This window comes from Arvicanthis niloticus, chromosome 23, assembly GCF_011762505.2.
Source record: "Arvicanthis niloticus isolate mArvNil1 chromosome 23, mArvNil1.pat.X, whole genome shotgun sequence".
Taxonomy (NCBI): domain Eukaryota; kingdom Metazoa; phylum Chordata; class Mammalia; order Rodentia; family Muridae; genus Arvicanthis; species Arvicanthis niloticus.
In genome coordinates this window covers 37,712,996-37,739,368 of record NC_133430.1, presented here as the reverse complement: position 1 = coordinate 37,739,368, position 26,373 = coordinate 37,712,996, and the positions used below count along the sequence as shown (strand labels likewise).

Sequence of the window (26,373 nt, the reverse complement as noted above, 5' to 3'; positions counted from 1 at the left end):
TGGAGGTGGTCTTTAACATGTGGAAGATGAGTTGTTTTATTGTGAAAAATCATTGAGCATAATGGTATTCTTTATGTTTAACTTTTTTGAGATCATTAAAATTCTATACTCTGCATTGATGACTTTATCACATGACTTTCCAAGAAAGTCATTGCTCTTGAAGTTGGGTTTTTGTTCTTTGTTTGAGTTTGTTTGTTTTAATAGTTGTTTTAATACCTTTAAATAAATTGCCTAGTTTAATTTAGATGGCCTCTTGGGTGGATTACATTGTGTCTTAACATCTAAAAAGCTTGATCAAGCTAATATTTAATTTGTAATGGCTTTATTTTTTTTATAAACTTTACATCGCATCTTGTTTTCCTTAACTGCATTCTCATTGCAACTACTGACAGCTCATCTTACTTTTCTTACTCATGAAAAAACAAAGATTTAAAATTAAAATTATAAAATGTAAATCATTTAACAGTAATAATTTAGGCCATGGATAGAAAACAAAACAACAACAAAAAACTACTTCCATCTATTCTTCGCATATGAAATAAAAGGGGAAAAAAAGAAAACTTAACTTATCAAGTGAAACTTGGTTTTATTTTTTCTTTTTACTTACTCATTTCTTTTTTTTATTATTTTTTTCTTGTAGGTTCTTGATATTCTTCTTTCTTTTTTTTTTTACTTTTTCATTTATTTATATTTCAGATATTGTCCCCTTCCTGTTCCCCCTCCCCTTTGCTTCTGAGAGAATGCTCCCCCACCCATCCAACCCCACCTCACTGCCTCTAGCATCCCCCTTCCCCTTCCCCAGAACATCAAGTTTCTAAAGGATTAGGCATATCCTCTCCCACTGAGGCCAGACAAGGCTGTCCTCTGCTACCTATCTGCCAGGCCATGGACTAGCCCATGTATGCTCTTTGGTTGGTAGCTTAGTCTCTGGGAGCCCTGAGGGGTCCTGGTTAGTTGATACTGTTGTTCTTCCTATGGGGTTACAGTCCCCTTCAGCTCCTTCCAGTCCTTCCTGTAACTCTTCCATAGGGGTCCTCAACTTCATTCAGTCCAATGGTTGGCTGCACGTATCTGCAGCTGTCTCACTCAGGTACTGGTGGAGCCTCTCAGAAGGCAGCCATGCTAGGCTCCTGTCTACGAGCACAACATGGCATCTGTAATAGTGTCAAGGCCACCAACCTGTCTTCAAAATTTTTGACCTAGAATTGTTCCTGTCTTAAGGAAATGCAAAATTGAGCAGAGACTGAAGGAAAGACCATCCAGTGACCAGCTCAACTTGGGATCCATCCCATACAAAGGCACCAAACCCTGACAGTATTGCTGAAATTTGGCTTTATATACTTAGAAATTATAGTGTATATAACTTTGGGGCAAACCCAGCAACTTAGCACAAGCAGTCTTTTAGAAGAGAGCACTATCAAATGTATAATTTAATATTTACATTCCACAAGGCATATCTGGTTTAAAATAAACTTGGGTTAGTCAGAAGACACATAGCAAATTTAAATTGTAGTTAGCAAATGTTAGTGAAATATTCATGAATTAGTGAAGCTATAAAATTTGAAGGGTGTGTGTGTGTGTGTGTGTGTGTGTGTGTGTGCGATAATGCTATTATAACCATTATAGAAAACATTCTGAGTTTTTGAAATAGTCATTCTAAGATTTCACATTTATAATCAGTATTATAGGTTAGCGTGTTCTAATAATAGATTAGATCCTCAAAAATTATTTGAGAGCTATAGAAGTGAATCAGCAGTTAAGAATATATACTATTCTTCTGGAGAACCTGAGTTTGATTCCCAGCACCAGTGTTAGGTAGCTCACAGCAACTTTTAACTTCAGCTCAAGCAGGAATCCCCAAGCCTTCTGGCATCTGAAGGCATTTTAACTCATATGCACATATCTATAAGCAGATACAAACATGTACACAAAATGAAAATTGATAAAATTAAATGTTTGAAAAATAATAAAATATAATCTCTTAAGAACTGTTTAAATAATATTTATCTTCAGTTCTCCCCAGGATTTACAAAATTGCCACCATTTGAGGTGCATATGAAAGAAGATAATTATCACATATGATAGATATAAATAATTGTGGCCCAATTTTCTAGAGGAACTAATTTGAAAATAGCTCCAAAATGCTATAAATAGATGTCTTCACAGTAGGACCCAGGAACTTTCTTATTGGCTGGGATTTAATATATATTTGTATGTAGTAGCAGTATTTGTCATTTTAACAGATTTTTAGTTAGACTTAATATTTATTCCAATGTTAAATGCTGAGTCATTTATCAAAGCATCTCATGCTCTTCTTCTTCATACCTTGCCTCCATAGGAAAGAGTACGGTCACAGTCAGTAAAAGAAAAGGATGGGCTTTAATATTCTTGGTGCCTCTGAATACAGTAGAATTAGATTGTTCCATGCTATAAAGAATTTGAAGTCTAGTTAGAGTTGCCTTCTTTACTATTTACTTTCTTTGGTAATTTTCATGTTTTTCTTATCAAAGACTGAAAGTTGATCAGTGAATGTAGTAACTCTTTAGCAGTTAACAGTGATCTGATTACTACTTACTGCCAAACTTTCCAGCCTACCCAGCAGGTATTTCCTGTCTCCGCTTCCTAATGCTACACAACATACATTCCCATCATATAGTTTAAGTATATTGGCTTAATATAATCACCATCTCAATTTCATCTACCCACAGTTATTACTTCAGGCAACACATAATTCAAACCAATCAGAGTTAGTGGTTCTCAACTTCTGATTTTGTTTAAAGTACTGGGACACAAATTCTGTCTCATTATGAATAGGTAATTTAGAAATGCACATCCCAAGAAGTACTGTCTTGGGACTTTGAAAGCAAGTCCTGCCATAATGAAAACACTATAAAAGAGAGATTCTAAAAGATGGAAGATAGAAACATCAGGTTGTAAGCACATTGTTTTTACCCTTTCTTCAACTCCTTTTAAACTAGATCAGTTCTTTCTTTCTTAAAAACTAATTAAAATAAAGGTGACTATACTGTTGTCTATAGCCAAAAAATATCATTAATATGCAGTAATATATAGATCTTATTAATATAAGATTATTTCTTTTATTGTCTAGAGTATATCAAGTAGGATTCACTGAAGTGAATATGTATATATATTGAAAAAACTGATAGGTTTGATAATTAATCAAATCTATAAGGACAAGTAAACCATGATTTTTCAGACAAAATAGGGAAATAACCTTGAGGTATATAAGAGGAAATTTCATCTCATTAATGAAAATTATATCTTGTCAAGGAGTTCAGAACACTAATGAAGCCTTTATGATCTACTCATGGATCTTATGTTTTATACACACAAATATATATATATATATATATATATATTTGTAATTTGTAAGTCAATATTAATTAGAGATGGTTTTGAGCTAGGGCTGTGGGCTTGTGTCCTCTTCTCCTTTCAGCGCTAGGTCCTGTCAGGCCAAGACCAGTGCAGGTCTCTGAGTTCATATGTAGCTTGGTCCTGCTGTTCAGAAGGCCTTGTGTTCTTGTTGTCCTCTACTCTGTCTGTCTCTACAGTCTTTACCCTGTTGTTCTACAGGGTTCCCTAAGCCTTTAGGGGATGTCTTTGATAGAGACATCCCAATTGGGAATAAGTATTCCGAGCCCCCTCTACATTTTTTCTAGTTGTAGTTATCTGATTAGTTCCCATTTACTTCAGGAGGGGCCATCTCTGATAATGTCTGAGAGATACTGACCGATGCCTATAACAGATGTCATTGAGAGTCATTTTATTGCTGTGTTCCTTTTGTGGAATTGTCATATTTGGTTTTCCTTTAGGTGCCTAGCTTATATAGTGTCAGGTTCATGGCCACTAGAGCAGTGGAAATGGATTCCCTCTCATGGGGTAGGCCTTAAATCCAATAAGATATTTGTTAGTAGGTCCCACAAGTTTTGTGCCATTATTGTACTAGTGCATCTTACAGGCATGTTCTCTTTATAGATGGGAGAGTTTGTGGATGGGTTGATATTTAACCTTTCCTCTTTTGGCAGTGTGCAGAGTGCTTTCCAAGACAGTGACCACTAGTAGGTATTGGTTGTAGGCCAGGGGTAGGCACAAATTCTACTTCTCCATGTTAAATGAGTTTTGTAGGTGTTGTCTTAGGCAATAGGGTCTTACCATCAGTTTATGGAGAACAACCAATAACCTTGTCAATAACCTGGCACAGGGCCCCCTCTGGCTAATAACTGTATTAGATATAACTCATTGCCGGAAATGGAGGCTTCATTTGATGAGAGATGACCACTTGAGGTACCATCTTACCTGTTACTTACCAATTCCATTTAGGTCCCTTTTATATATGTATATGTTTTAGGAAGTTCCTACTGATTGGATTTCCATATATTAAAAAAAAACTTTCAAATGTCTCTGAGTTTTGATTGACCCTCCCCATATTGCCTCCTTCAGAACCCCTCTTTCCTCTTCTTCCCCATTTTATCTTCACATTCTAGTCCCCACTCCCCTATAACTGTTCTATTTCTCCTTCCTACTGAGATCCAACCCTCTCTTCCAGTCCCTTACTCTATAACAAATTTCTGTGATATGGAATGTAGCCTGCTTATCGAAGACTTAAGAGCTAACATTCACATATATGTAAATATATACTGTCTTTTTGAGTATGAGTATTTTCACTGAATTTTGGGTGTGGGTTACTTCACTCAAGAGGAATTTTTTTTTTTTCGAGTTTCCTCCATTTACCTGTGAATTTCATGGTTTCATTATTTTTAACAGTTGAGTGATATTCCATTATGTAGATTAACCACATTTTTTAATCCATTTATCCATTGATAGATGTACTGTCTTTTTCCAGATTTTGGAGGTTGTGAATAGAGCAGCAATGAATGTGGTTGAACAAGTATCTCAGTAGTATGATACTACAGAGTCCTTTGTGTATATGCCCAAGAATGGCATGGATGGAACTTGAGGCAAATCTGTTCCTAGCTTCTTAATGACCCTTGCCACACTGATTTCCATACTGGCTGTACACTTATACACTCTTACCATCAATGGATGAATGTTCCTCTTACTTCACATCCTCTCCAGAATAAGCTGTCATTTGTTTTGAGAAAACCGTGCTTGATATGTACCCCATTTTTAATTGGGTCATTTATATTCTTGATGTTCAGGGGTTTTTCATTTATTTATTTTATTTTATTTTATTTTATTTTACTGGATATTTTCTCTATTTACATTTCAAATAGTATCTCCTTTCCCTCTTTCCCTCTGGAAACCCCTTATCCCATCGCCCCTCCCCCTGCTTCTATGAGGATGTTTCCCTACCCACCAACCCACTTCCTACCTTCCTTTCTACCTTCCCACTACCTACCTACCTTCCAACCCTGGCATTCCCCTATACTGGGGATTAGAGCCTTCACAGTCCCAAGGGCCTCTTCTCCCATTAATGCCCAACAAGGCCACCCTCTGCTACATATGTGGTTGGAGCCTTGGGTCCCTCCATGTGTACTCTTTGGTTGGTGGTTTAGTCCCTGGGACCTCGGGGGGGGGGGGGAGGCGGGGGGAGGGGGGAAGTTGGCATCTGGTTGGTTGATATTGTTGTTCTTCCTATGGGGTAGCAAACCCCTTCAACTCCTTCAGTCTTTTCTCTAACTCCTCCATTGGGGATCCCATGCTCAGTCCAATGACCAGGCCAGCCCAGTCAGTCAACAGGTTCTACAGTGCAGGAGTGAGAATTAAAAAGAAACAATTAGACAACATTGTAACATGACCCCATCCAGTTCTGAGGCTGAGGCAGGTTTATTTTTTCCCAATCTGCTTTTATACCATTTTAATTACATGCAAGTATTAAGGTCAGTTCTAGGTTGAGGAATCAGCAGTACAATAGATGCAAATAGTCAAGGAACAAACAAAGCAATAAGCAAACTCCCGTGATCACTCCCATGATCACTATTTCTTTTTTTTTTTTTTCCTTTTTTTAAATTTTTGGATATTTTATTTATTTACATTTTAGATGTCATCCCCTTTCCCCATTTCCCCTCCCTAGAACCCCCTATCCCATCCCCCCTCCTCTTTTTTGCTTTTATACCATTTTAATTATATGCATGTAATAAGATCAGTTCTAGGTTGAGGAACTAGCAATAGAATAGATGCAAATAGTCAAGGAACAAGCAAGACAACAAACAAATAGTCAAAGAACAAGCAAGGCATTAAACACAATTACCTAAACACTCCTGTGATCACTGGTTCTAAGGGCTTATCAGGATGGCCAAAATATCTGAGCCAACTTTCCTATCCTAGCCCAAAGTCATTTTTATGTCTTAAGCCTACTTCCTTGTTCTAGCCTAAAATTTAGATTCCTGTCTGAAATTACTTCTTTGTTCTAGCCTAGTCCAAGTGGATAAAGGACCTTCACATAAAACCGATACACTGAAACTAATAGAAGAGAAGGTGGGGAAGAACCTTGAATACTTAGGCACAGGGGAAAAGTTCCTGAACAGAACACCAATGGCTTATGCTCTAAGATCAAGAATTGACAAATGGGACCTCATAAAATTGCAAAGCTTCTGTAAGGCAAAGGACACTGTCAATAGGACAAAACGGCAACCAACAGATTGGAGAAAGATCATTAATAGGGTTATTTGATTCTCTGGCATTGAACTTCTTGAGCTCTTTGTGTATATTAGATATTAGCCCTCAATCAGATATAGGATTGGTAAAGATCTTTTCCCAATCTGTTGCTTACTGTTTCTTTCTATTGATAGTATCCTTTGCCGTACAGAAGATTTGCAATTTTATAAGGTCCCATTTGTTGATTCTTGATCTTAGAGCATAAGACTTTGGTGTTGTTTTCAGAAAAATTTTCCCTGTGTTTGAGGCTCTTCCCCACTTTCACCTCTATTAGTTTCAGTGTATCAGGTTTTATGTGAAGGGCCTTGATCCGATTGGATTTGAGCTTTGTACAAGGATCGATTTACATTCTTCTACATGCTGACCTCCAGTTGAACCAGCACCACTTGTTGAAAATGCTGTCTTTTTTCCACTGGGTGGTTTTACCTCCTTTGTCAAAGATCAACGGACCATAGGTGTGTAGGTTCATTTCTGGGTCTTCAATTCCATTCCATTGATCTTTCTTCCTGTCTCTTTACCAATATCATACAGTTTTTATCACTATTGCTCTGTAGTACAGCTTGAGGTAAGGGATGGTGATTTCCCCCAAAAAGTTCTTTTATTATTGAGAATAGTTTTTGCTCTCCTGGGCTTTTTTATTATTCCAAATGAACTTGAGAATTGCCCTTTTTACCTCTATGAAGAATTGAGTTGGAATTTTGATGGGGATTACATTGAATATGTAGATTGCTTTTGGCATGATGGCCATTTCTACTATGTTAATCTTGCCAATCCATGAACATGGGAGATCTTTCCATCTTCTGAGATCATATTCAATCTCTTTCTTCAGAGACTTGAAGTTCTTGTCATACAGATCTTTCACTTGCTTGGTTAGATTCACTCAAAGATATTTTATATTATTTGTGACTATTTTGAAGGGTGTCGTTTCCCTAATTTCTTTTTCAGCCTGTTTATTATTTGAGTAGAGGAAGGCTACTGATTTGTTTGAGTTAATTTTATATCCAGCCACTTTGCTGAAGTTGTTCATCACCTGTAGGAGTTCTCTGGTGGAAGTTTTGGGGTCACTTAAGTATACTATCATATCTTCTGCAAATAGTGGTATTTTGACTTCTTCCTTTCTAATTTGAACACCTTTGAGCTCCTTTTGTTGTCTAATTTCTCTGGCTAGGACTTTGAGTACTATATTGAATAGGTAGGGAGAGAGTGGGCAGCCTTGTCTAATTTTTTATTTTAGTGGGATTGCTTCAACTTTCTCTCCATTTAGTTTAATGTTAGCCAACATATACTGGTTTGCTGTATATTGCTTTTACTATGTTTAGGTTTGGGCCTTGAATTTTCTTCTAATTTCTATCTTGACTTATTTTTCATTCAGTAGTGAGTTGTTTGTATTTCATGAAAATGTATACTTTTTGTTGATGGTAGTATGCAACTTTAAACCATTGTAGTAAAATAGGATACAAGGTGTTAATTTTGTAATGTCTGTTGAGGCTTGATTTGTATATAGTCAATTTTTAGAGAAAGTATCATGAGCTTAAGCAAAGAAGCTTTTTTGTATTTGTGTGAAATATTCTGTAAATATCTGTTCTTTTCCTTTGATTTATGGTTATTTAACTCCAGTGTTTGTCTTTTTTGTTTCTGTGCTGATGTTTTATCTGTTGGCAAGAATGAGATACGAAAGTCACCAACTATTATTTTATGAGAGTTGATATGTGATTTTAGCTTTAGTAGTGTATCTTTTGTTAGCTTAGTACCCTTGTGTTTGGTGCAGAGATGTTTAGAATTGCAATATCTCTTCAGTGGAGTTGTTTTGTTGTTGCTGTTCCTTCCTTTTATGAGTATGTAGTGTCCTTCCCATCTTTTCTGGTTATTTTTTCTCTGAATTCTATTTTCGCAGGCTATGCCTGCTTCTGTCTTGGGTCCATTTACTTGTAATATCGTTTTTTATACTTTTACCCTGAGGTGATGTTTATCATTGATGTTAAGGTTTGTTTCTTGAGTACAGTGGAAGAATAAATCCTGTTTTGCATCTAATATTAGTATGTGGCTTTTTATTGTGACATTAGGTGTTGATGTTGGGAGTTTGCAGTGAGCAACATTTCTTGATTCCAGTTGTTTTGTTATGGTGTAGGTCTTTCTTTCTCCTTTTTGCTTACTGGTCTGGGATGATTTATTCCTTGTGTTTTGCAAGTCTGGCTAACCCTTTCAGGTTGAGTATTCTAGCACTTTCTATAGTGCTGGATTGGTAGATAGATACAGTTCAATTTTGGTTTTATTATAGAATGTCTTTCTTTGTCTGTTCTGGTTGATAGTTTTGCTGTGTATAGTATTCTAGACTGGCATCTGATCAATTAGAGTGTGAAGAACATCTGTTCATGTCCTTCTAGCTACAGATTTTCCATTAAGAAATGAGATGCTATTCTTTTGAGTCTGCTTTTGACTTCCTTGATCTTTTCCCCTTGCAGCTTTTAATATTCTTTCCTTGTTATTAACTTCTTATTACTATTAGTACTAGCATTAGTATTTATATTAGTATTAGCATTAGTATGTGCCATGGGAAATTTCTTTTCTGATCCTGTTTATTTGGTGTTCTGTGTTCATTTTTTACCTCATAAGCATCTCCTTCTTTATGTTAAGAACATTTTCTTCTATGATTTTTGTTTAAAATATTTTTTGCGCCTTTAACCTGGATCTCTCTGTTTCTATTCTTAGATTTGGTGTTATTGTAGTGTCCCAGATTTCCTGGATGTTCTGTGCCTGGATTTTTTTTTTTTAATTTAACATTTCCTTTGACTAACATTTATTTCTTCTACCTTTTCTTCAATGGCTGAGATTCTTTCTTCTGTATCTTAGATTCTGTTAGCCAGATTTACATCTGAGGTTTCTGTTTGACTTCCTAAATTGTTCATATCCTACTATTTACAGGTTAGATTTTCATTAGAGATTTTATTTCTACCTTCTAAAACTGTTTCTGTTATTTTATTTCACTGTTTCTTTGTATTTTCACAGACTTCTTTAAAGGTTTTGTGTATTTCTTCTTTAAGGTCCTAAGCCATATTCATATTTGCTGATTTTAAATCCTTGTCTTATGATTCAGCCAAATGAATATCTCTGAGCCTACAGTAGTAGGGCTACTAGTTTCTGACAAGCATATTACCTTGTCTGTTAGTGCATTTTTGTACTGGTGACTAGGTACCTGGGATTATGATGACTGAGGTGTTTCTAGATATTGATGTCTGCTCTTGTCTTTATTGTATGGGTGTTATGTGCTTTGGTTGCTGTTGCTCTCTCAGGATCTTATACATTGCCCCCTGATACTTCTTCAAATTGGTGGCTAGTAGAGAGAAATAAAGATGTGCTAGAAGAAAATGCTGAGACGGACTTTGGGAAAGAGCTAAAGGGATTTTATCCACACCAAGTGGCCAGATCTCCAGGGAGTTGGGGGTGGAAAGAGAGTAGATACTTCTGCAAGTAGGTTTCAATAGTACAAAGGATGTGTCTGTAGAGACAGGGATGAAATTAATAGGTAAATCCTCAGACTTTTCCAAGAGTTGAAGTTTCTAATGAATGGTGTTGATATAGGAGGAAGGGCACTTGCAAGCAACCTGCTACAGGAGAAATACCGAGAGATTATTATAGAGGCATTATAATGGAAGACAAGAATACTGAGTACGTCCTACCTGACTCCCAGCCAGGTGTTGCTACCATATGTCCCTGGGAGAGTGTTTCTATGTGTCAGTAGCTGACACAAGTAATGGGATGGCCTAGAAGAGAGGATTAAGGGGGTCCATAGAAAAGATTCAGCTAAGCTGAATCCCCTCTGAGAGGCAGGTGTCCCAAGAGAATGGAGATAATGGTGAGAGGAGGGGCACCTGAAAGCCAGCTGCTACAGTGATTAAAGACTAGAGATACTTCAATGGCAGGCAGGAAGTAAAGTGAAAATTGTCTGCCTGATTAGCAGCCTGATGTAGCCTCTCAAGATCCCAGGTAGATTTTTCTAGGTATTGGCATCCTCAAGTTCACATTCTTAAACTGGCAATCTGTGTCCAATACTCAAGCACAAAATAACTAAATTATTCATAAGTCTAAAGTAATAAATTTGACAACATAAATATTTATATTTAAACTTATATACATCATTTCTTATTTTGTTTATATTTTTGGGATAGTGGTATTCAGTCATATCAGCCTTTATCATAGATATAAACTAATAGCCAACACTTATTAAATATTTACTATTTCAAACTGCTAAGTAATTTATGTATATTATCTTACTTAACCATTAAAATAATCCAAGAAACCAGATGCTGTAATTATCCTCATTTTTCAGATAAAGAATATGTTGCTGAAATGATATATTCTTCAGAGTCATAGCAGAAGTAAGATTGTACACTTAAGTAACTGCTTTTTAATAAAGGCAAGTATATTTGGACTGAATTTAGAAAAAGCAGAAAGGCAATGTGGATTTCTATGGAATTATCAACCAAAAACCCTACTGTTCCTAGTTGAATTGTGGCAAAAGGGATCCTGAGAACTCTAGAAAATCTATTGCCATACATATAAAGAGCTATATATACCTGAGCAGAACCGTGGTCCATAGTTGAGAGGCACATGTAAACTCTGAACTGCTGGAGATGAAGCAAGAACAGTAAGTGCAAAGTCTATTCTGTCTGCCAGGCCTTGGCATCTGGAACCCACTGGAAATCCAAGAATACAAAATAGCTAGTTGATGATGTCCATAAAGGTCAGTTAGAAGCAGAGAGAATGAGATGCTGGAAAATGAGATAATAACTATCTAGTAATTTTTTTGCTCAAGAATTCAGACTATTAAATGGCAAAGTTAGTTATTGTGTGTGTGGCATATATTTCCTCCTAACCACATTTCTGGAATACTTCTCACTAAATTGTTTCACATTTTATTTGCCAGAAAAAAATATAAATGTAAAAATGTATAAATCAAATATCATATCTGCTTATATACAGTAAGTGACACCAATTGAATGAGAGCTCAGCAACAAAGAATGACAAAAAAGTCACAAACAAAATAGATGTAAGAACGATTGTTCTTGGCCTTTTCGTAGTGTTAAACAATCGTCATTCTTGTTTAGATTCCAGACTCCATCATTTCTCGTGGTGTTCAGGTGCTCCCACGAGACACAGCCTCCCTTAGCACGACTCCTTCAGAATCACCCCGTGCTCAGGCTACATCTCGCCTCTCTACAGCTTCCTGTCCAACACCAAAAGTAAGTAGACCTACTTGAGTCTTATGTTTCTCTATTATGAATTCTGAGAAAACTAACAAATGTTTTCCATGCTTGTCAAGGTTGGATTGCATGCGAGATACTGATAAGAATGAATGAATACATAACACCCATTGTCATAGATTATCTTATTAGGCTAGAAGACATTTTGTAGAGTGTGCCTGCTCCTGTGTCTCAGGCAAAGATAGCACTTTCTATAACCTCTGTTCTTTCTAGTAGACCTGTTGTTTTTAGGAAACTTATCAATGTAGTTGTAAAAATATTATTCCAAGAATAAATGTATTTTGGGCCAATAATCAGCAATATTAACAAGATACTACAGGGGAATTTTTTTTAACTCCAGGCTAGGGTACCTACCTTCTCTAGTATCATTCCAAAAATTGTTTTTCAAACAGACTCAACTTGGAATGTTGCTGCCTATTATTTGGACACAAAACTAAAATTGTTAGAAAGAAAGTTTTAATGCCAACCTTTGGGAAAGGGTGGGAGTTTCTTAGTTTTCAGTTTTTCTACTCTGTTTCTGAATTGTGGTGGAGGAAGGATTAGACACTATTTACAGCCTCATGTCTTGTGTGTATGGTAAAGTAATGAGCAAGCTTTCATACCATTATACCTACCTTCCTGAATACCTCCTCTGTGGACAAATCACTCACCTGTTCTCTCAAGTTCCCCTTATGAGGGGACCAATATTGTTATCAAAAGGTTTCTTTCTTATTTAATGAGACATTGTGTGTGTTATCAAGTTATGTACTAAAGTTATTCTAAAAACCTGGTATTTTCAAACTGACCTTTTTCTCCATCATCAGATTTAAAAGCAAGTATAGCTGTCTTTCTCAATTCCAAGTTTTCTATAGTTTTGTGAATTATAATTCCATTTCACTAAAAACTGTCTTAAAATTTTTGATGTTATAATTTAGTTTGTTTTACATCGTATGACAGATAGTGGAATATTCAGGAAAGTCTTCCTGATGATACTGTTACTATATTTGTATATAATTGTATTTAGATAGGTCTCAATAAAAGTAATAAATTTATCATTTAAAATTGATGTTATAAATCTTTAAAAAAGAAAAATTTGGAAACATTATATCATAAAATATTAGTGCTACTTGGGTACCAGCCACATTCTACACTTAATCTTAGCCAAAAGCCTGAGAAGCGATGCCAACCACATTTTAAACTAAATGAAAACATGAAGAGTTGCATTTAAAAAAAAAAAATCTTATCCATTTTATTGTATCACTTAAGTAAGATAATGTATAATTTGGATAGCATTAAATTCTGATTGTAGAAACTAAACCCTTTTATAAAGTCTATAAAATACTTAAAACTAAAATTTAGGTTCACTATGTTTTAATATACCATATATTAAGACCTAGCAGCTAAAAAAAAATAAAAAAATACTACTAAAGGTATAGTATAATCCTCCTATTTATAAATATACTCTATCACAAGTATATTTAGAAATTAGTTTGGGCTAAATATAGTTACATGAAATTGTTCTTAGCTATCAAAACATTCTATCTTTTTATATTACAAAGAGGATAACAAATATAATTTTAAGAATCAGTTGTACTTCTAATTTCTCCAACGCAAAATTCCAAAATGAACGTGTTTTAACATTTATAAAATTATTGTTCTTAAAGACTTTAATTGAGCAAGTAGCTTCTTTTGATATTGGTATTAGTTGATATTTACATGTACAAACTGATCATAAATTCAAATAAAGCACTACTTTTTCTTACTAAAAAAGATATTATTTTTATAAAGTCTTACTAGTACAAGAGTATATGTTTGAAAGTTATAATTATTAGCTAGACCTAATAATATCATTTGCTTATAATTTGAGCACTCAAGAGATGAGACAGTTTGGGCTATATAGTAAGTTCCAGGCCAGCCTGGAGGACAAAGTCTAAAAAAACAAGGAAGGCAGGGGAAGAAAAGAAGAAAAAATTAAAGAGAGAAACCATAAAATAAAATTTTGTTCTTGTTTAATTTTTGAAATATATTTAAATGTGGGGTTAAAATACTAATATAATAAACTGTTTTGAAAATTAATATTTAAAAAGAGTAAGGATTATACAATGTCCTTAAAGATTAATATTTTAACAGGGACATGAAGAATGAATGAAAGTCAAAAGTTAATTTTTGTCTAAGTATACATTTTAAAGTCCTATTCATCAATAATGAGTACTTGTTACTTATGATTTTTCTGTAAATGTTTTTATTATTATATGAGTTTTCTTTAATTCAGTGACCAGCATCTGATTTCAAATACATTGCTTTTTTTAAACCATGGATTCCCTACCCACATCCTATTTCCCCTGGAGTTACTTTTCAAGACTATAAATAGATGTTACCACTTAACACTGTTCTGAAGGAAGTATTTATTTTAATTCTGCATCATAAAAATTTAGAGTGGAAAAGAAGATGAATGATCCTCAATTTGCTAAGATAATTGTATTGACTGTATTAGGATATAAAAAAAAAAAAAATAACTAATTTGTCAATGTTTCCTAAGGAAAGATATTACATTTTGATTTTAAAGTGTTCAGTCTAAGATATTTGTGAAGTATGCAAGGAGTGCTATTCTATGCAGGTTTGAAGGTATATTTTAAATTTGTCATTTCTATAATTACTGTATTTTGGTCATAATATTTAAAATTTATTATATATATTAGTCAGCCTTATAGAATCACCTTTCTATGTTTCAGATTAAGCATAAAGTGTGTCATGTATACAAATATATGTGCAATGAGTTTTCTTTGTATCTGAAATACCATAAAATCTTGAATGATCAGTTTTAGAAAGAGCTCTTGGCCCTGGTAATAGAAGATGTGGATTCCAAAACTTGCTTCTCTGCTTAAAAACCTCACTATGCTAGGCAAGATGCATAGTATTTCTGAGTTTTATGTCTGTTTGAGACTGTCTTTGCCTAGTTGTAAGAAAGGAATAATGAGCCAGTAGACAGTATTTACTGATGTTGAAAACAAAACATGCTACTACAAATTATAATAAAATATAATTAAATGTTATAATTCATCAACAGGAGTGGAGAATATTTGGAGGGAGAATTATTTTCAAATGCATTCAAGTGATTGATTGTGAAAATGTAAATGAAAGATTTAGGATGTAGCTCAACGACAGAAAATTTGAAAAATATGTTCAAGGAATTGAGACCACCCCTAGCACTGGGTAAATACAAAAAAAAAAAAAAAAAAAAAAAAAAAAAAAAAAAAAAAAAAAAGCCATGGTAGCACACTTCTGTAATCCTAACTAAAGAGGCATTAGGGTTTTCAAGACCGTCTGAAAATAAATAAATAAATAGAAGTGGCAATGAATCATCTGATGATTTTTTTCTATAGCGTTTTAGTTATTTCTTTAAGTTTTAATACTGAATAGTATCAAAGATGAAAATCTTTCTGATCATGTACAAATGAGCAGTGATTTCACTAGGTAATGACAGTATCAAACATTGAACACTATTATGTATGTGTGCATGTGTATGTATTGCATATTATATCTTTGCTTTTGTTTTGATCCTTTAGGATTCTTCCATCTATAAAAAGAAGAAATTCTCTGTATAATATACTGTGTTGGTTTTATTGTAGTTGTTGTTTGTTCATCTCAGTCTAATTATGACAGTCAAATATTAAAAGGTAACAGTGTTCATAGAATGAAATTTTTTTTAGCAATATTTATTTGGTGGAATCATTTAGTGTTTTATTGACATTAGGAATTTTTTTGTATCAGACAGTTTCTTACATGAATTCTTACTGGAATGAATGCCTTTTGCTTTGTGGAAGTACAGAAATTCTTAAAAACAAATGTAGGCCTTTTGTCTTTTATTGCCCATGAATAAAAAAATGTATAAGCCAAAGAAATGAAATGGTAAGTTGATTATAAAGAAGTGTATACAGTGTATAGTACACCCAAGTTCCATGTTGATGATGATCTTCCACAAAGTGTTGATGAAAGAGTAAGTCTATAACATACACTTTTTAATTAACATGGTTTACAACTTAGTTCAGTGCTCATTTTCAGTTATGTCATACAGCAAAATTTGTAGAAATAAAAAAAGGAAAAGAAGAAAAAGCTACAAGAATAAAAGAGGAGGAAAATCCAAAATTTCAATGCATTTATAATTCTTTTTAAATATTGTTAAAATAGAGCATATTTTAAGGACTGATTTTGTTATCTTTTATTAGCATCTGAATTTTAACCTTTTTACAAGGTAATGTAGACTGTACCACCATGTTCCCTTGTGCTATAAAATTAGAAAAGAATTTTATGATAGGCAGACGGAAAGGAATCTGTCTGTACCTAACATTACCAGGAAATTGTTTTTGTTATATTAACACTATAAATATTTAATTAGGTAAAATTTATGTAGTTGTTTAATATAATTGAAATATTTTCATAATAGCCATGTTCTCTTAATATATTAGTATCTAATCTTGCATTCAAACAGCATGTAGATATAGGACTTCTTTTAGGGCTTTTTGTTTGTTTGTTTGTTGGGTTTTTTTTGTTGTTGTTGTTTTTTTTTTTTTTTTTTTTGGAGGGAGTGAAGCAAAATAATCTTGCTCCAGCTAAGGAGATGGCTCAGTGCATAAAGTGCTTTTCTTTCAATCATTAGTACCAAAGTTTGGATTCCTAGCATCCACATAAAGGGTATGTTAGCCCACCTGTATTCCCAGCATAGAGGAAACAGACATAGGGCATCTCCAGAGTAGGCTGTCAGAATAGACTAACTGAATCAGTGACCAATGAGTTCAAGTGAGCATATCTTTATATAAGGTTAAAATCGATCAAAGACATCTGATATCAACCTCTGAGCTCTGTACACTTAACAAGACTTAAACATGCATCTACATGTACACATACACATGGAATACATCCCACATATATGTATAACCCTCCAAAATATAAATAAATTTAATTTGTATTACTCAGGGCCTTCAGTATATGAGTCTGAGAGACTGATTTCTGTTATCCTATGGAAATATATTTAGCCAATAACCATATATTCATTGTGAAATTTTTGCTGTTAATGTTATTTTTTAATTCTTTTATATTGTCACTATTTTTTGATTATATGATAAACTAACAAAATTAAGAATCAAAAGTTTATTGGCTTGCTGTCATGTTTAAATCAAGACTGACTCATGGTAAAAAATTACATTGTATTATTTTTAAGAGCCTGAACAAATCAGAAAATTTTCTGAAACATCAGTTTTACTTACTTTGTTTTAGAATATTTTGACCTTAATATGTTAATATTTGTCTAACCACTAATGATGTGGAAATTTTGGGGTCTGCATGTAGAATTAATAAACAACATAAAGCCTGGCAACAACTAAGTTAATTAGATTTTTTTAAATGGCATCTAAACAACAATGAAAAGATTTTTAGGTGCGTAGTAAAATACCCACATGGGAGTTATCAAACAGAATATTCTCACATGACTGCTCTAATGCAGCAGTTCTTTAACTTGATAGATCTCAAGCCATTCTTTAAAATTAGTAAAAGTACAAACAAATTCTGCTAATGTAGGTTGTGTCTAACAATATTTACTAGAAATTAAAACTGAGACTATACTTTTTGCTTAATGGCTTTAAAATCGAAATAAGCTTTTATGTGTTAAGGTAAATCTCATTTTTATGAAAAAACTTCTTCAAAACTAATTATATGTACTTTATACATGATGCAAAGTTTGGCATTGTTTACATTGTTTTAACTTACTATTGATTGCTGACTTTATAGAAGACTTAAATTCTTACAGTCATTCAGTCTACTATGATGTTAATTTAGTTGAAGAATATGAAGGAATAAATCCAGCTCACACTGCAATATGGTTAGAAAAATAAGTATGATATTAGTATATCTCATAATTGTGAATTTTTAAGTATCACACAAAATAATTATGGTTTTGTTTACAGGGTGGAAATTTTACTTAATGAATTTAAAGCACAGAGAATTACAAGCCTTTCTCTGGTTGCTATATATGTGATATTAGAAATTTCTAAAACAAATTCTAATAAAACAAAAATCAATAAACACTTGAAAATTTTAACAGAACTTTTTTCTAATATATCCTATAATTATGTAATATATAGATGCATGGTATTATATGATTTCATATATAATGAAATCAGAAATTTTATTATATATATTTTTAAAGGTTTCTTGAAATACAAAGATCTAAAACCCTGTTTGTTACTATTCCATACATTCGTGTGCCTCACAATTTGAATGAATTTTTTTCCCTGTAATAATTTAGGAACATGTGTATTTGTCATTTGGATAGTTGGGTATATATTGTTTCCAGTGTTGACAGAGTTTACCATTATCAAGAAATCACCTTTGTTTAAATTACTACTCAGCTAATCCTAAAACTCTTAGAAGCATTTGAAAGTCCCTAGCTTATGGTTGCAAAAATTCATTTTCTAATGTTCTGATTTCTGCTTAGGAGCAAATATTTGGCACAAAAAGAGGGCATGCAGCAAATATTTCAGCTCTCTTTAGATAATATTATTCATTGTGAAACTATTATCTATTAAATTTATAACACTGAGTGATCTTACTTTGCCAATTGCTAGTTGATTATTTCAAATAAGAATTATGTTCTCTGCAAAAATGAACTAGTTATGGTTTTGTTTCTTGTTTTGTTTTGGGTTTTTTTTTTTTTTGATACAGTAGCATCCTTTGATATATAACAGAAGTATATAACTTATACTACCCATTTTATCAGAATCAAGAATGAAGTCCTAATTTGTTAAATTAATATTAACTGTTTCATTGAGGACACTATTAGGTGAAACTGCCTTTTTAAAAAGCTGTACATATCAGTAAATAATATTCAAAGACTACCCCGTTTGGATTTGCTTCCTCAGTTTATACTGTTGAGCCACCATTGCTTTTGTGGCATCAGTGAAAATGTCAGTGTAGAGGGTAAGGCAAATAATGTTTTAATACTGTTAGTTAAAATTGGCCCTGTGAACTACTAAAAGGATTTTAGGAACTCTTTATGGGTCCATGCTAGTAGTATCAATGGTATAACCTAAACTGGTGTGATTCTAAAAAATATTCTATGCTGAACTGATGTATGGTGAATGTTATTTCTTCCATATCTTTCATAGAGACAATATCACCATGGTATCCTCAGCCAATATAATCTAACGATTTTTTTGTAAATAACTATAAGTACTTTTTTCTGTGCAAATAATTCATTCTGACTCTGAATTTCAGACTGACTTTTTGACAAGTAATAGTTTCTTCTCCCTTATTCAAAATGAGAGCAGATTTCTTAAAGACTTTTAAAGATAGAAGGCCCAAAATAATAACTTTCAAACAGTACTTGACTTTTAGTGTGATACTGCTGCTGCAATTGGGTGAAAACCAATGCTTCCCCAAACCATTGCTATTGCCAAATCCCCTTTAAAGTAATAATCTAACGGTAGGTAAATATTATTGTGGTTTAACTGAGGAAGGCTTCTTTTTAAAATTAATTTGGATGATTTCATGACTGAGCAGTATATAGCTCTGGTACACTTAGCTAGCAAGCACAGGGACTGGGTTCCCTCCCTATTATTACAAATTGAAAAGAACAGAAGGAAAAAAGGAGGGATGTAGGAATCGAAAGAGATAAAAATTGAGAAACTTCAAATAAGAAATATAAAATTTTATTATTTCCTAAGATAAATCATCCTGTTATTGCTAGACTCCCAGATGCGTATCAGTGTTCAGCTGACATTCTTTCAGCCCTCCAGACTATTTTGGTAATTCTTATCAAATGCCTAATCTCTGTAGATAGTTTTAAGACTTATTTTGAATTTATATGTGTACATGTTTTGCCTACATATACGTTTGTGTACCATGTCTGTTTCCTAGTGCACGAGGGGGTCAGAGTAGTATATCAGATTCCTTGGAATTGGGGTCATGGAGATTCAGGATGCTGGGAACCAAACCCAGGTCATCTGGAAAGTAACAAGTGTTCTTAACCACTGAGCCATTTCTCCTGGTCCCTCTCTATGTATGTTTGTAGCCAGTTTCTTTTCTCATCCCTTATTGTCTAGCTTTTCCATCTTTATATAGACATAGGTGGGATTCTTTTTGTTTTGTTTTATTTTTGTCAAGTATTTTGTTGTTTGTTTTGGTTTGTTTTTGCTATGGATTCTGTTGATAGCAAAACAGAATTGTGAGATTTGAAAGATATTATTTTTTCTAACATATTAGACAATATACAATTAGTAGATTTAGGCATGTTTTGATACATTTATCTGTTTCACAGAATTTTACATTAATTTATTTCTTCACCACAATATTACCTATGCTTAATATGTAATGATAATGAAGTGAAATATCCTCCCTGGTGATTGTTATTGTCAGTTTCACAGTACCCTCCATTTTTCTATAATTATTTAATGTTTATAGAACTGTATTTATCACTAAAGCTAAGTACCAGTTATACTACTGAGTACTGCTCCACGCTCAGTGGTCAGGAATATTTTTTAAATTTTTTTGAACCTTGTTTTATTTTGGACGATATCTTTCTAGGCATTCCTGGCAGGCCTCCATATTGAGGTTCTCCTTCCTCAGTCCCCTAGATACTTTAATTATATGATGTATACTTCCATGTCTGGCTACTACTATTGCATTCATTTTCTTTTCACTGTGACAAAATGCCTGACAGTTCCCAGAATCTCTGGAAACAAGGGAGTTAGACTGCATTAGGCTTCACATTCCCAGCTTCATGCAATGGTGTCTCAGGGACACGTTGCAGATATTTCAACTGTATTATACATCTCTTGCCAGCCTGTTTTTGGAATATTGAAACAGCATTCTGGAAAACCATAACCCTTAAACATTCTTCATCTCTGCAAAACCAGTACTGTATAAGCAATATCAAGTTCTGCTGAAAATATAAAAGTGGCATTAGCCAGCTGCCTCAGATCACAACAGCAGTGGCCTTAGAGCACCTACATAGCTGAACCTGAAAAAACATTTTTCCATGTGATCACATTCTCAAAGGAGTGTCCTCTGAAATGATTTTTTTTAAAAAAGGAATTTACATTCTGGATCCTTTAATGGGTTGTGTTTTAAAGGCAGGGTGCCTTTCCTGCTATTATAGTTCCAGATTAAATGGCCTCTCACACAATTTCCCATAGAATCTTTGTTTCCCTCTGAGTCTGTGAGCCTGATTTTCACTGTACGTATTTCTGTCACTATTCTGGTCTTTCTCATTCCCACCAGAATAACCCTTTAAGTTGACTTACATTTAAGAGCTCTCTAGCCCACAATTCCAGCCACTTCCATACTAGCTCCTGCCAAATTTCCAACATGGCCAATTTTATTACACCAGTCACCTTCCACCTTGAGTACCAAATACATGACAGAATCCATTTAAATATCAAAGGATTATTCTGACTCACAATATAAGGGGATACAGTCCATCAAGATGGAGAAGGCATGACAGCGGGGATGCCATCCATAGTAGCAAGCGTCTACAGTAGAGTGGATCTGAAAACAAAGAACTTAAGCCAAAAACTTGAGCCCTCAAGGACATCTCCTTAGTAACTACTTACCACCCTGAGATAGGAAGTTTTAAATCAGATTTGATACCTAGGAAGATATATTAGATAGATAGATAGATAGATAGATAGATAGATAGATAGATAGATAGATAGATAGAGGCAGATTTCATTGTCTTCTTTTTTTACTATAAAGAAATAATATATGGCAGTTATGGTGGCCCACATCTAAAATCCCAGTATTTGGAAGGCAACACAGAAGTAACCTGAGTTTGAGCCCAACCTGAAGTATATAATCCAGGTATAGCTACCTCGTTGCTGGCCTATATGATAAGACTGTCCCTGTAAACAATCAAGCAAGTAACAAAGAAATAATATGCACGTTTGCTTTAAAAATAAACAAAATTCATAGAAAAATAATTTTTATAAAATTTCCTTCATAGAAAAGAAAAATATTGTTGCTGGAAGTGCCTTTAATCCCAGAATTCACAGGTTGAGGCAGTCGAATCTCTTGAGTTCAAGGTCACCCTAGTCTAGATAGAAAGATCCAGTCCAGCCAAGTCTGTACAGTGAAACCTTGTCTGGGGTGGGAGGAGACTTTAAATTTAGCTATATTTCATTTTATTTTCTTCCTGTGAACTCAAATATCTTTTAATGTACAGGTATTAATAGCACAAGTTCTGAAATGTGATATACCTGACAATTGACCAATATCAATTCTTGCATGTCACTTTGAAATTAAAGATATTTAAAGGAGATTATACTTTTTTATTGGATATTTTATTTACATTTCAGATGTTATCCCCTTACCCCATTCTCCCCCGCCCCCGCCCAGGAAACCCCTATCCTGTCCCCCTCCTCCTGCTTCTATGAGGATGTGCCCCCACCCACCTCCCCACCTTCAAATTCTCCCACACGCCGCGTCCAGCCTTCATGATACCAAGGATCTCCTCTCCCACTTATGCCCCTCAGGGCCATTCTCCCCTACATAGACAGCCGGAGCCATGGCTGGTGGTTTAGACTCTGAGAGTTCTGTTTGGTTGGTATTGTTGCTTGCCTCATGGGGCCATAAACCCTTTCAGCTCCTTCAGTCTTCTCTCTAACTTTTCCATTGGGAAACCCTTGATCAGATTAGTGGTTAGCTGTGAGCATCAGCCTCTGAATGTGTCAGACTCTGGCAGACCTCTAAGGAGACAGCTGTATCAGGCTCCTGTCAGCACGCATTTCCTAACATCATATCAGCATCTACCTTTGGTGACTGCACATGGGATGGATACCCAGGTGGAATGGTCTCCAGACGGCCCCTCCTTCAGTTTCTGTTCCACACTTTGTCTCCATATTTGCTCTCTTGAGTATTTTGCTACTCCTTCGAAGAAGGACTAAAGAACCCTCACTTGGTCTTCCTTCTTCATGAGCTTCATGTGGTCTGTGAGATGAATCTTGTGTATTGCGAGCTACTTTTTATACCCTGGAGTCTTTGATAGGTGAAATCTTGACTTCACAGCTCCTTTCCTAGTATCTTAGTACTAGATTGTTTTTCTCAAGAACATAACACATCTAGCCTCCAGCACAGTTCTCTAACAGTCATGTATATAGCCTTCAGGAATTACTTAATCTCTGTAACCTTTATAATATATAAAATGAATGTTATGGTATTAGCATCATACGTTATTTCAAGAATGAACTTTAAACCTCATTATAAAATTCTTAGCACATTGTTTGAAATATGTTAACTGTTATTAATAAACTATGACATTTTATACACAATGTGAACATTTTCTGTCATGACATTTTATGTATCTTTTATACAATTTTTATTATTAATTCATATTCTAATTAATATTTGTAACATAGTTTTTAACAGTCTCTAGGTATTTTGTTTTTAATTATCCAGTTATATAAAAATGGTGCTGGGTGGTCTCCTAAAAGTTGTTTTGTAGATTTCTCTTAATCAAATTTAGGAGCTTATGTTAATTCTAGATTTTGTTGAAAGTATATGCAGACCTTTTAGACACAATTCCTATAATTCATATGAGTACCTAGAATAGTTCATTATCTCTATATGAACTCAATTTAACGAAATATTAGAAAAGCCATTGTGCATTTGCATTTATCTAATTTATTGGCAACATTTGAAAGTTATGAACTCAAAGTTATTTGAAAAAAATAACATTGAATAAAATTATTGCACTGAGACACTAGATATTAAAAATAGGTTCTAGCATGCAACTTTCTGAGAACTAATAGAGTTAAATTTCTATATCTAAGCATGAAGATTTAAATAGGATAGCCTCTTCAGTCCCTCCTAGTCCACCAATCATATTACTTTGGCCTAGTTCTGATACAGCTAAATAAATGTTAATACTCTTAGTTCTTCTTAATTGCCAATTAATACAGTGAAAGATAGATATATTTATTTAATCTTGTGTATACTCTATACTAATATATAAAATTAAAAGTTATCAATTGAAAATATGTTTATTTCACTTAACTGTTTCATTGAGGTCAAGGTTGTATCTGTTGAATGGAATTTTGAATTCTCTTGGTACCCCCTAGAATTTTGTGCATATTTGAAGATAGAAAGATATATTATTGAAATTAAAGAAATAGTAAAACTACACATGCTTAGTTTTAGTTTTAGAAAACATCTTTGTCTCCCACATGTTGGAAGCCTCAGAGAGTTTAGAGGTCTGATGGGGTTGTGGGGAGGACATCCTCATGGAGACAATGGGGTGGGGAGGAGGTATGGAATGTGGAGTAGTTGAAGGGTGGACCAGGAGGGGAATCAAATCTGGAGTATGAAAAAAGAATAAAAGAATTAATTAATTAATTAATTAATTAATAAAAAAGAAAAAGAAAAAAGGAAAAAACATTTTTGTTTGATATATAAACATAGTAAAAAAAAAATGTTTTCTAAAACTACTAGGCATTATGACATAGACCTGTCAGAAAACTCGGGGTTAGAAATGGCCTGTTCAGGATTAATATTGCAATTTAATCTGAATCAATATAAGGTTTCATCAGTATTTTAATATAGTATATCTCAATGAAACCATTCTTAAAACTTCATATTATAGAGTGGTAGCTTTCCTAATATTAGATATTTTGTGGCCCACATATCAGAATTATCAACTATTCATTCTATCTTAATTGAAGAAAAGTGAATTGAGAAATTCACTCAGTGAAAATTTTAATGCACATTATGCATCAAACACTGCATTATAAGCTGACAATACAGTGATAGTGCAGTTGATTTGGATATAAAACTTTACAGAAAATCTGTTTATTAGTTTGTTAGAGCCCTTGTAGTCATGGAGTAAAAAAAGTAAGGTGATGAAAATCAAGAAGAGGCCTTTCAAAAACAAATCCATATAGTCAGGATAAATGGACAGTATTAATAAGCATATCCTTATTAGAAATTGTCTAAAAACTTGAAACAACACAAATATTGCCATTGGGCTCATAGCTGTTTTAAATTATTGTCAGTATACTGCAATAGAATATGAAATTGAGTGTCTGGATAGTATGCACAGAAAGAGTCACTGAGGGGGAAAAAGAGAGAACCCAAAATTTTTGTTTTAGCCAATCATCTATTTTCTAGAAGCTTACAGAAGGAATTATAAGAGGAGCCATATTGAACATCTATAACTCAAAACCCAGAAATCTAAAATACTAAAAAATCAGAAATATTTTATGTGATTGACATTTCATAAATTTCATATTTCAGAGCATTTTTATTTCAAGATAAAGATATTAAATCAATAGTCTATATAGATGTTCAACCAATAAAGATGTCCAAATGTTTAACTACTTCTGTCCAAAGCATATTGAATAATGTTTAGTCAACCTCCATAAACATAGTACATAGTATAGCTTAACCTGTCTCAAGAAGAATTAGCTTTATAGAAAAGTCAAGCAAAAGTAGATGAGACTCTTAATGTTATTATGAAAAGTAAACCAATTCCTGATGCTACTCTGCGGTGCTTTCTCTTTCTCAGTAAAAGACAAATATTCGAACTAACTATAAATTTCTTTCTTACTAGTCTGTTACAATTCACTATTAAAATTTGACTAGAATAAATTAGAACACTGAGTTTTAAGTCTATTAATTTCATGTAGAAGAGGCAGGTCACTCAGAAAAGCATCTTTCATTAAAGCATGAACATCTGAGTTTGATCCCCAGAACTCAAGTTTCACAAAAGAAAAAAGCCAAGGCTCTGTTGAATATACTTGGAGTAACAATCCTGGGGTGGTGATGACATGTAGATCTCTCGGCCTTGCTGGGGAGTCAAACTACTCTATGTTCATAAAATTGATTTCAAACACTAATAATTTCCTTTATAAAATCTCTATTAATTAATGAAAAGAAGAGGCCATACATTTGAAGCAGAGCAAGGAAGGATTTATAGGAGTGCTTCAAAGGAAGAGAGAAATTTTGAGTAATTATGTTATAAACTCAAAAATAAAGAAAATATGTATATGTCATCTCTATACTTTATCTACACTTTCTGTATCCAAATACTAACCAGGTCCAGCCCTACTAGCATACAATATCAGATGAGACTGGGCATATATACTGTTACATTTCTGTACTCACGCTGGAATTTGTAATGAAAATAATTTACAAAAAAACCATTGATTTGTAGATAAAATACAAGGTAAAATTTGTTTTATAAAGCCAGGAATCATGTCACATACCTCTAATATTAGCATTTAGAGGTTGAGACAGGTGTATTTACAAGTTGAAAGCCAGATTAGGCTATATGCTGCAAGTTCTAGTCTGTACTGGTCAAGACAGCAAGATTCTATCCCAAACAAACAATCAAATCATAAATGGAAAACTATATAGTCATGTACATTTATGTGCACATAACCATCCTTTTACAAGCACCTTTTTTTTTTTCAGTCCTGTGTATTTCCAGGCCCGTTAAAGGACTATAACT

The 26,373-nt window shown here is 33.8% G+C and overlaps 1 protein-coding gene across 20 annotated transcripts in view; it reads left to right on the top strand.

Moving 5' to 3' along the window:
• The window catches only part of Gphn (gephyrin), a 410,619-nt gene that overhangs the window by 227,150 nt on the left and 157,096 nt on the right, over positions 1–26,373 (top strand). For all 20 annotated transcript variants that reach the window (XM_076921909.1, XM_076921924.1, XM_076921922.1 and 17 more), the window contains one exon: positions 11,745–11,879. In XM_076921909.1, coding sequence (XP_076778024.1) covers positions 11,745–11,879 — 135 coding nt within the window. The remainder of the gene's footprint in view (positions 1–11,744; positions 11,880–26,373) is intronic.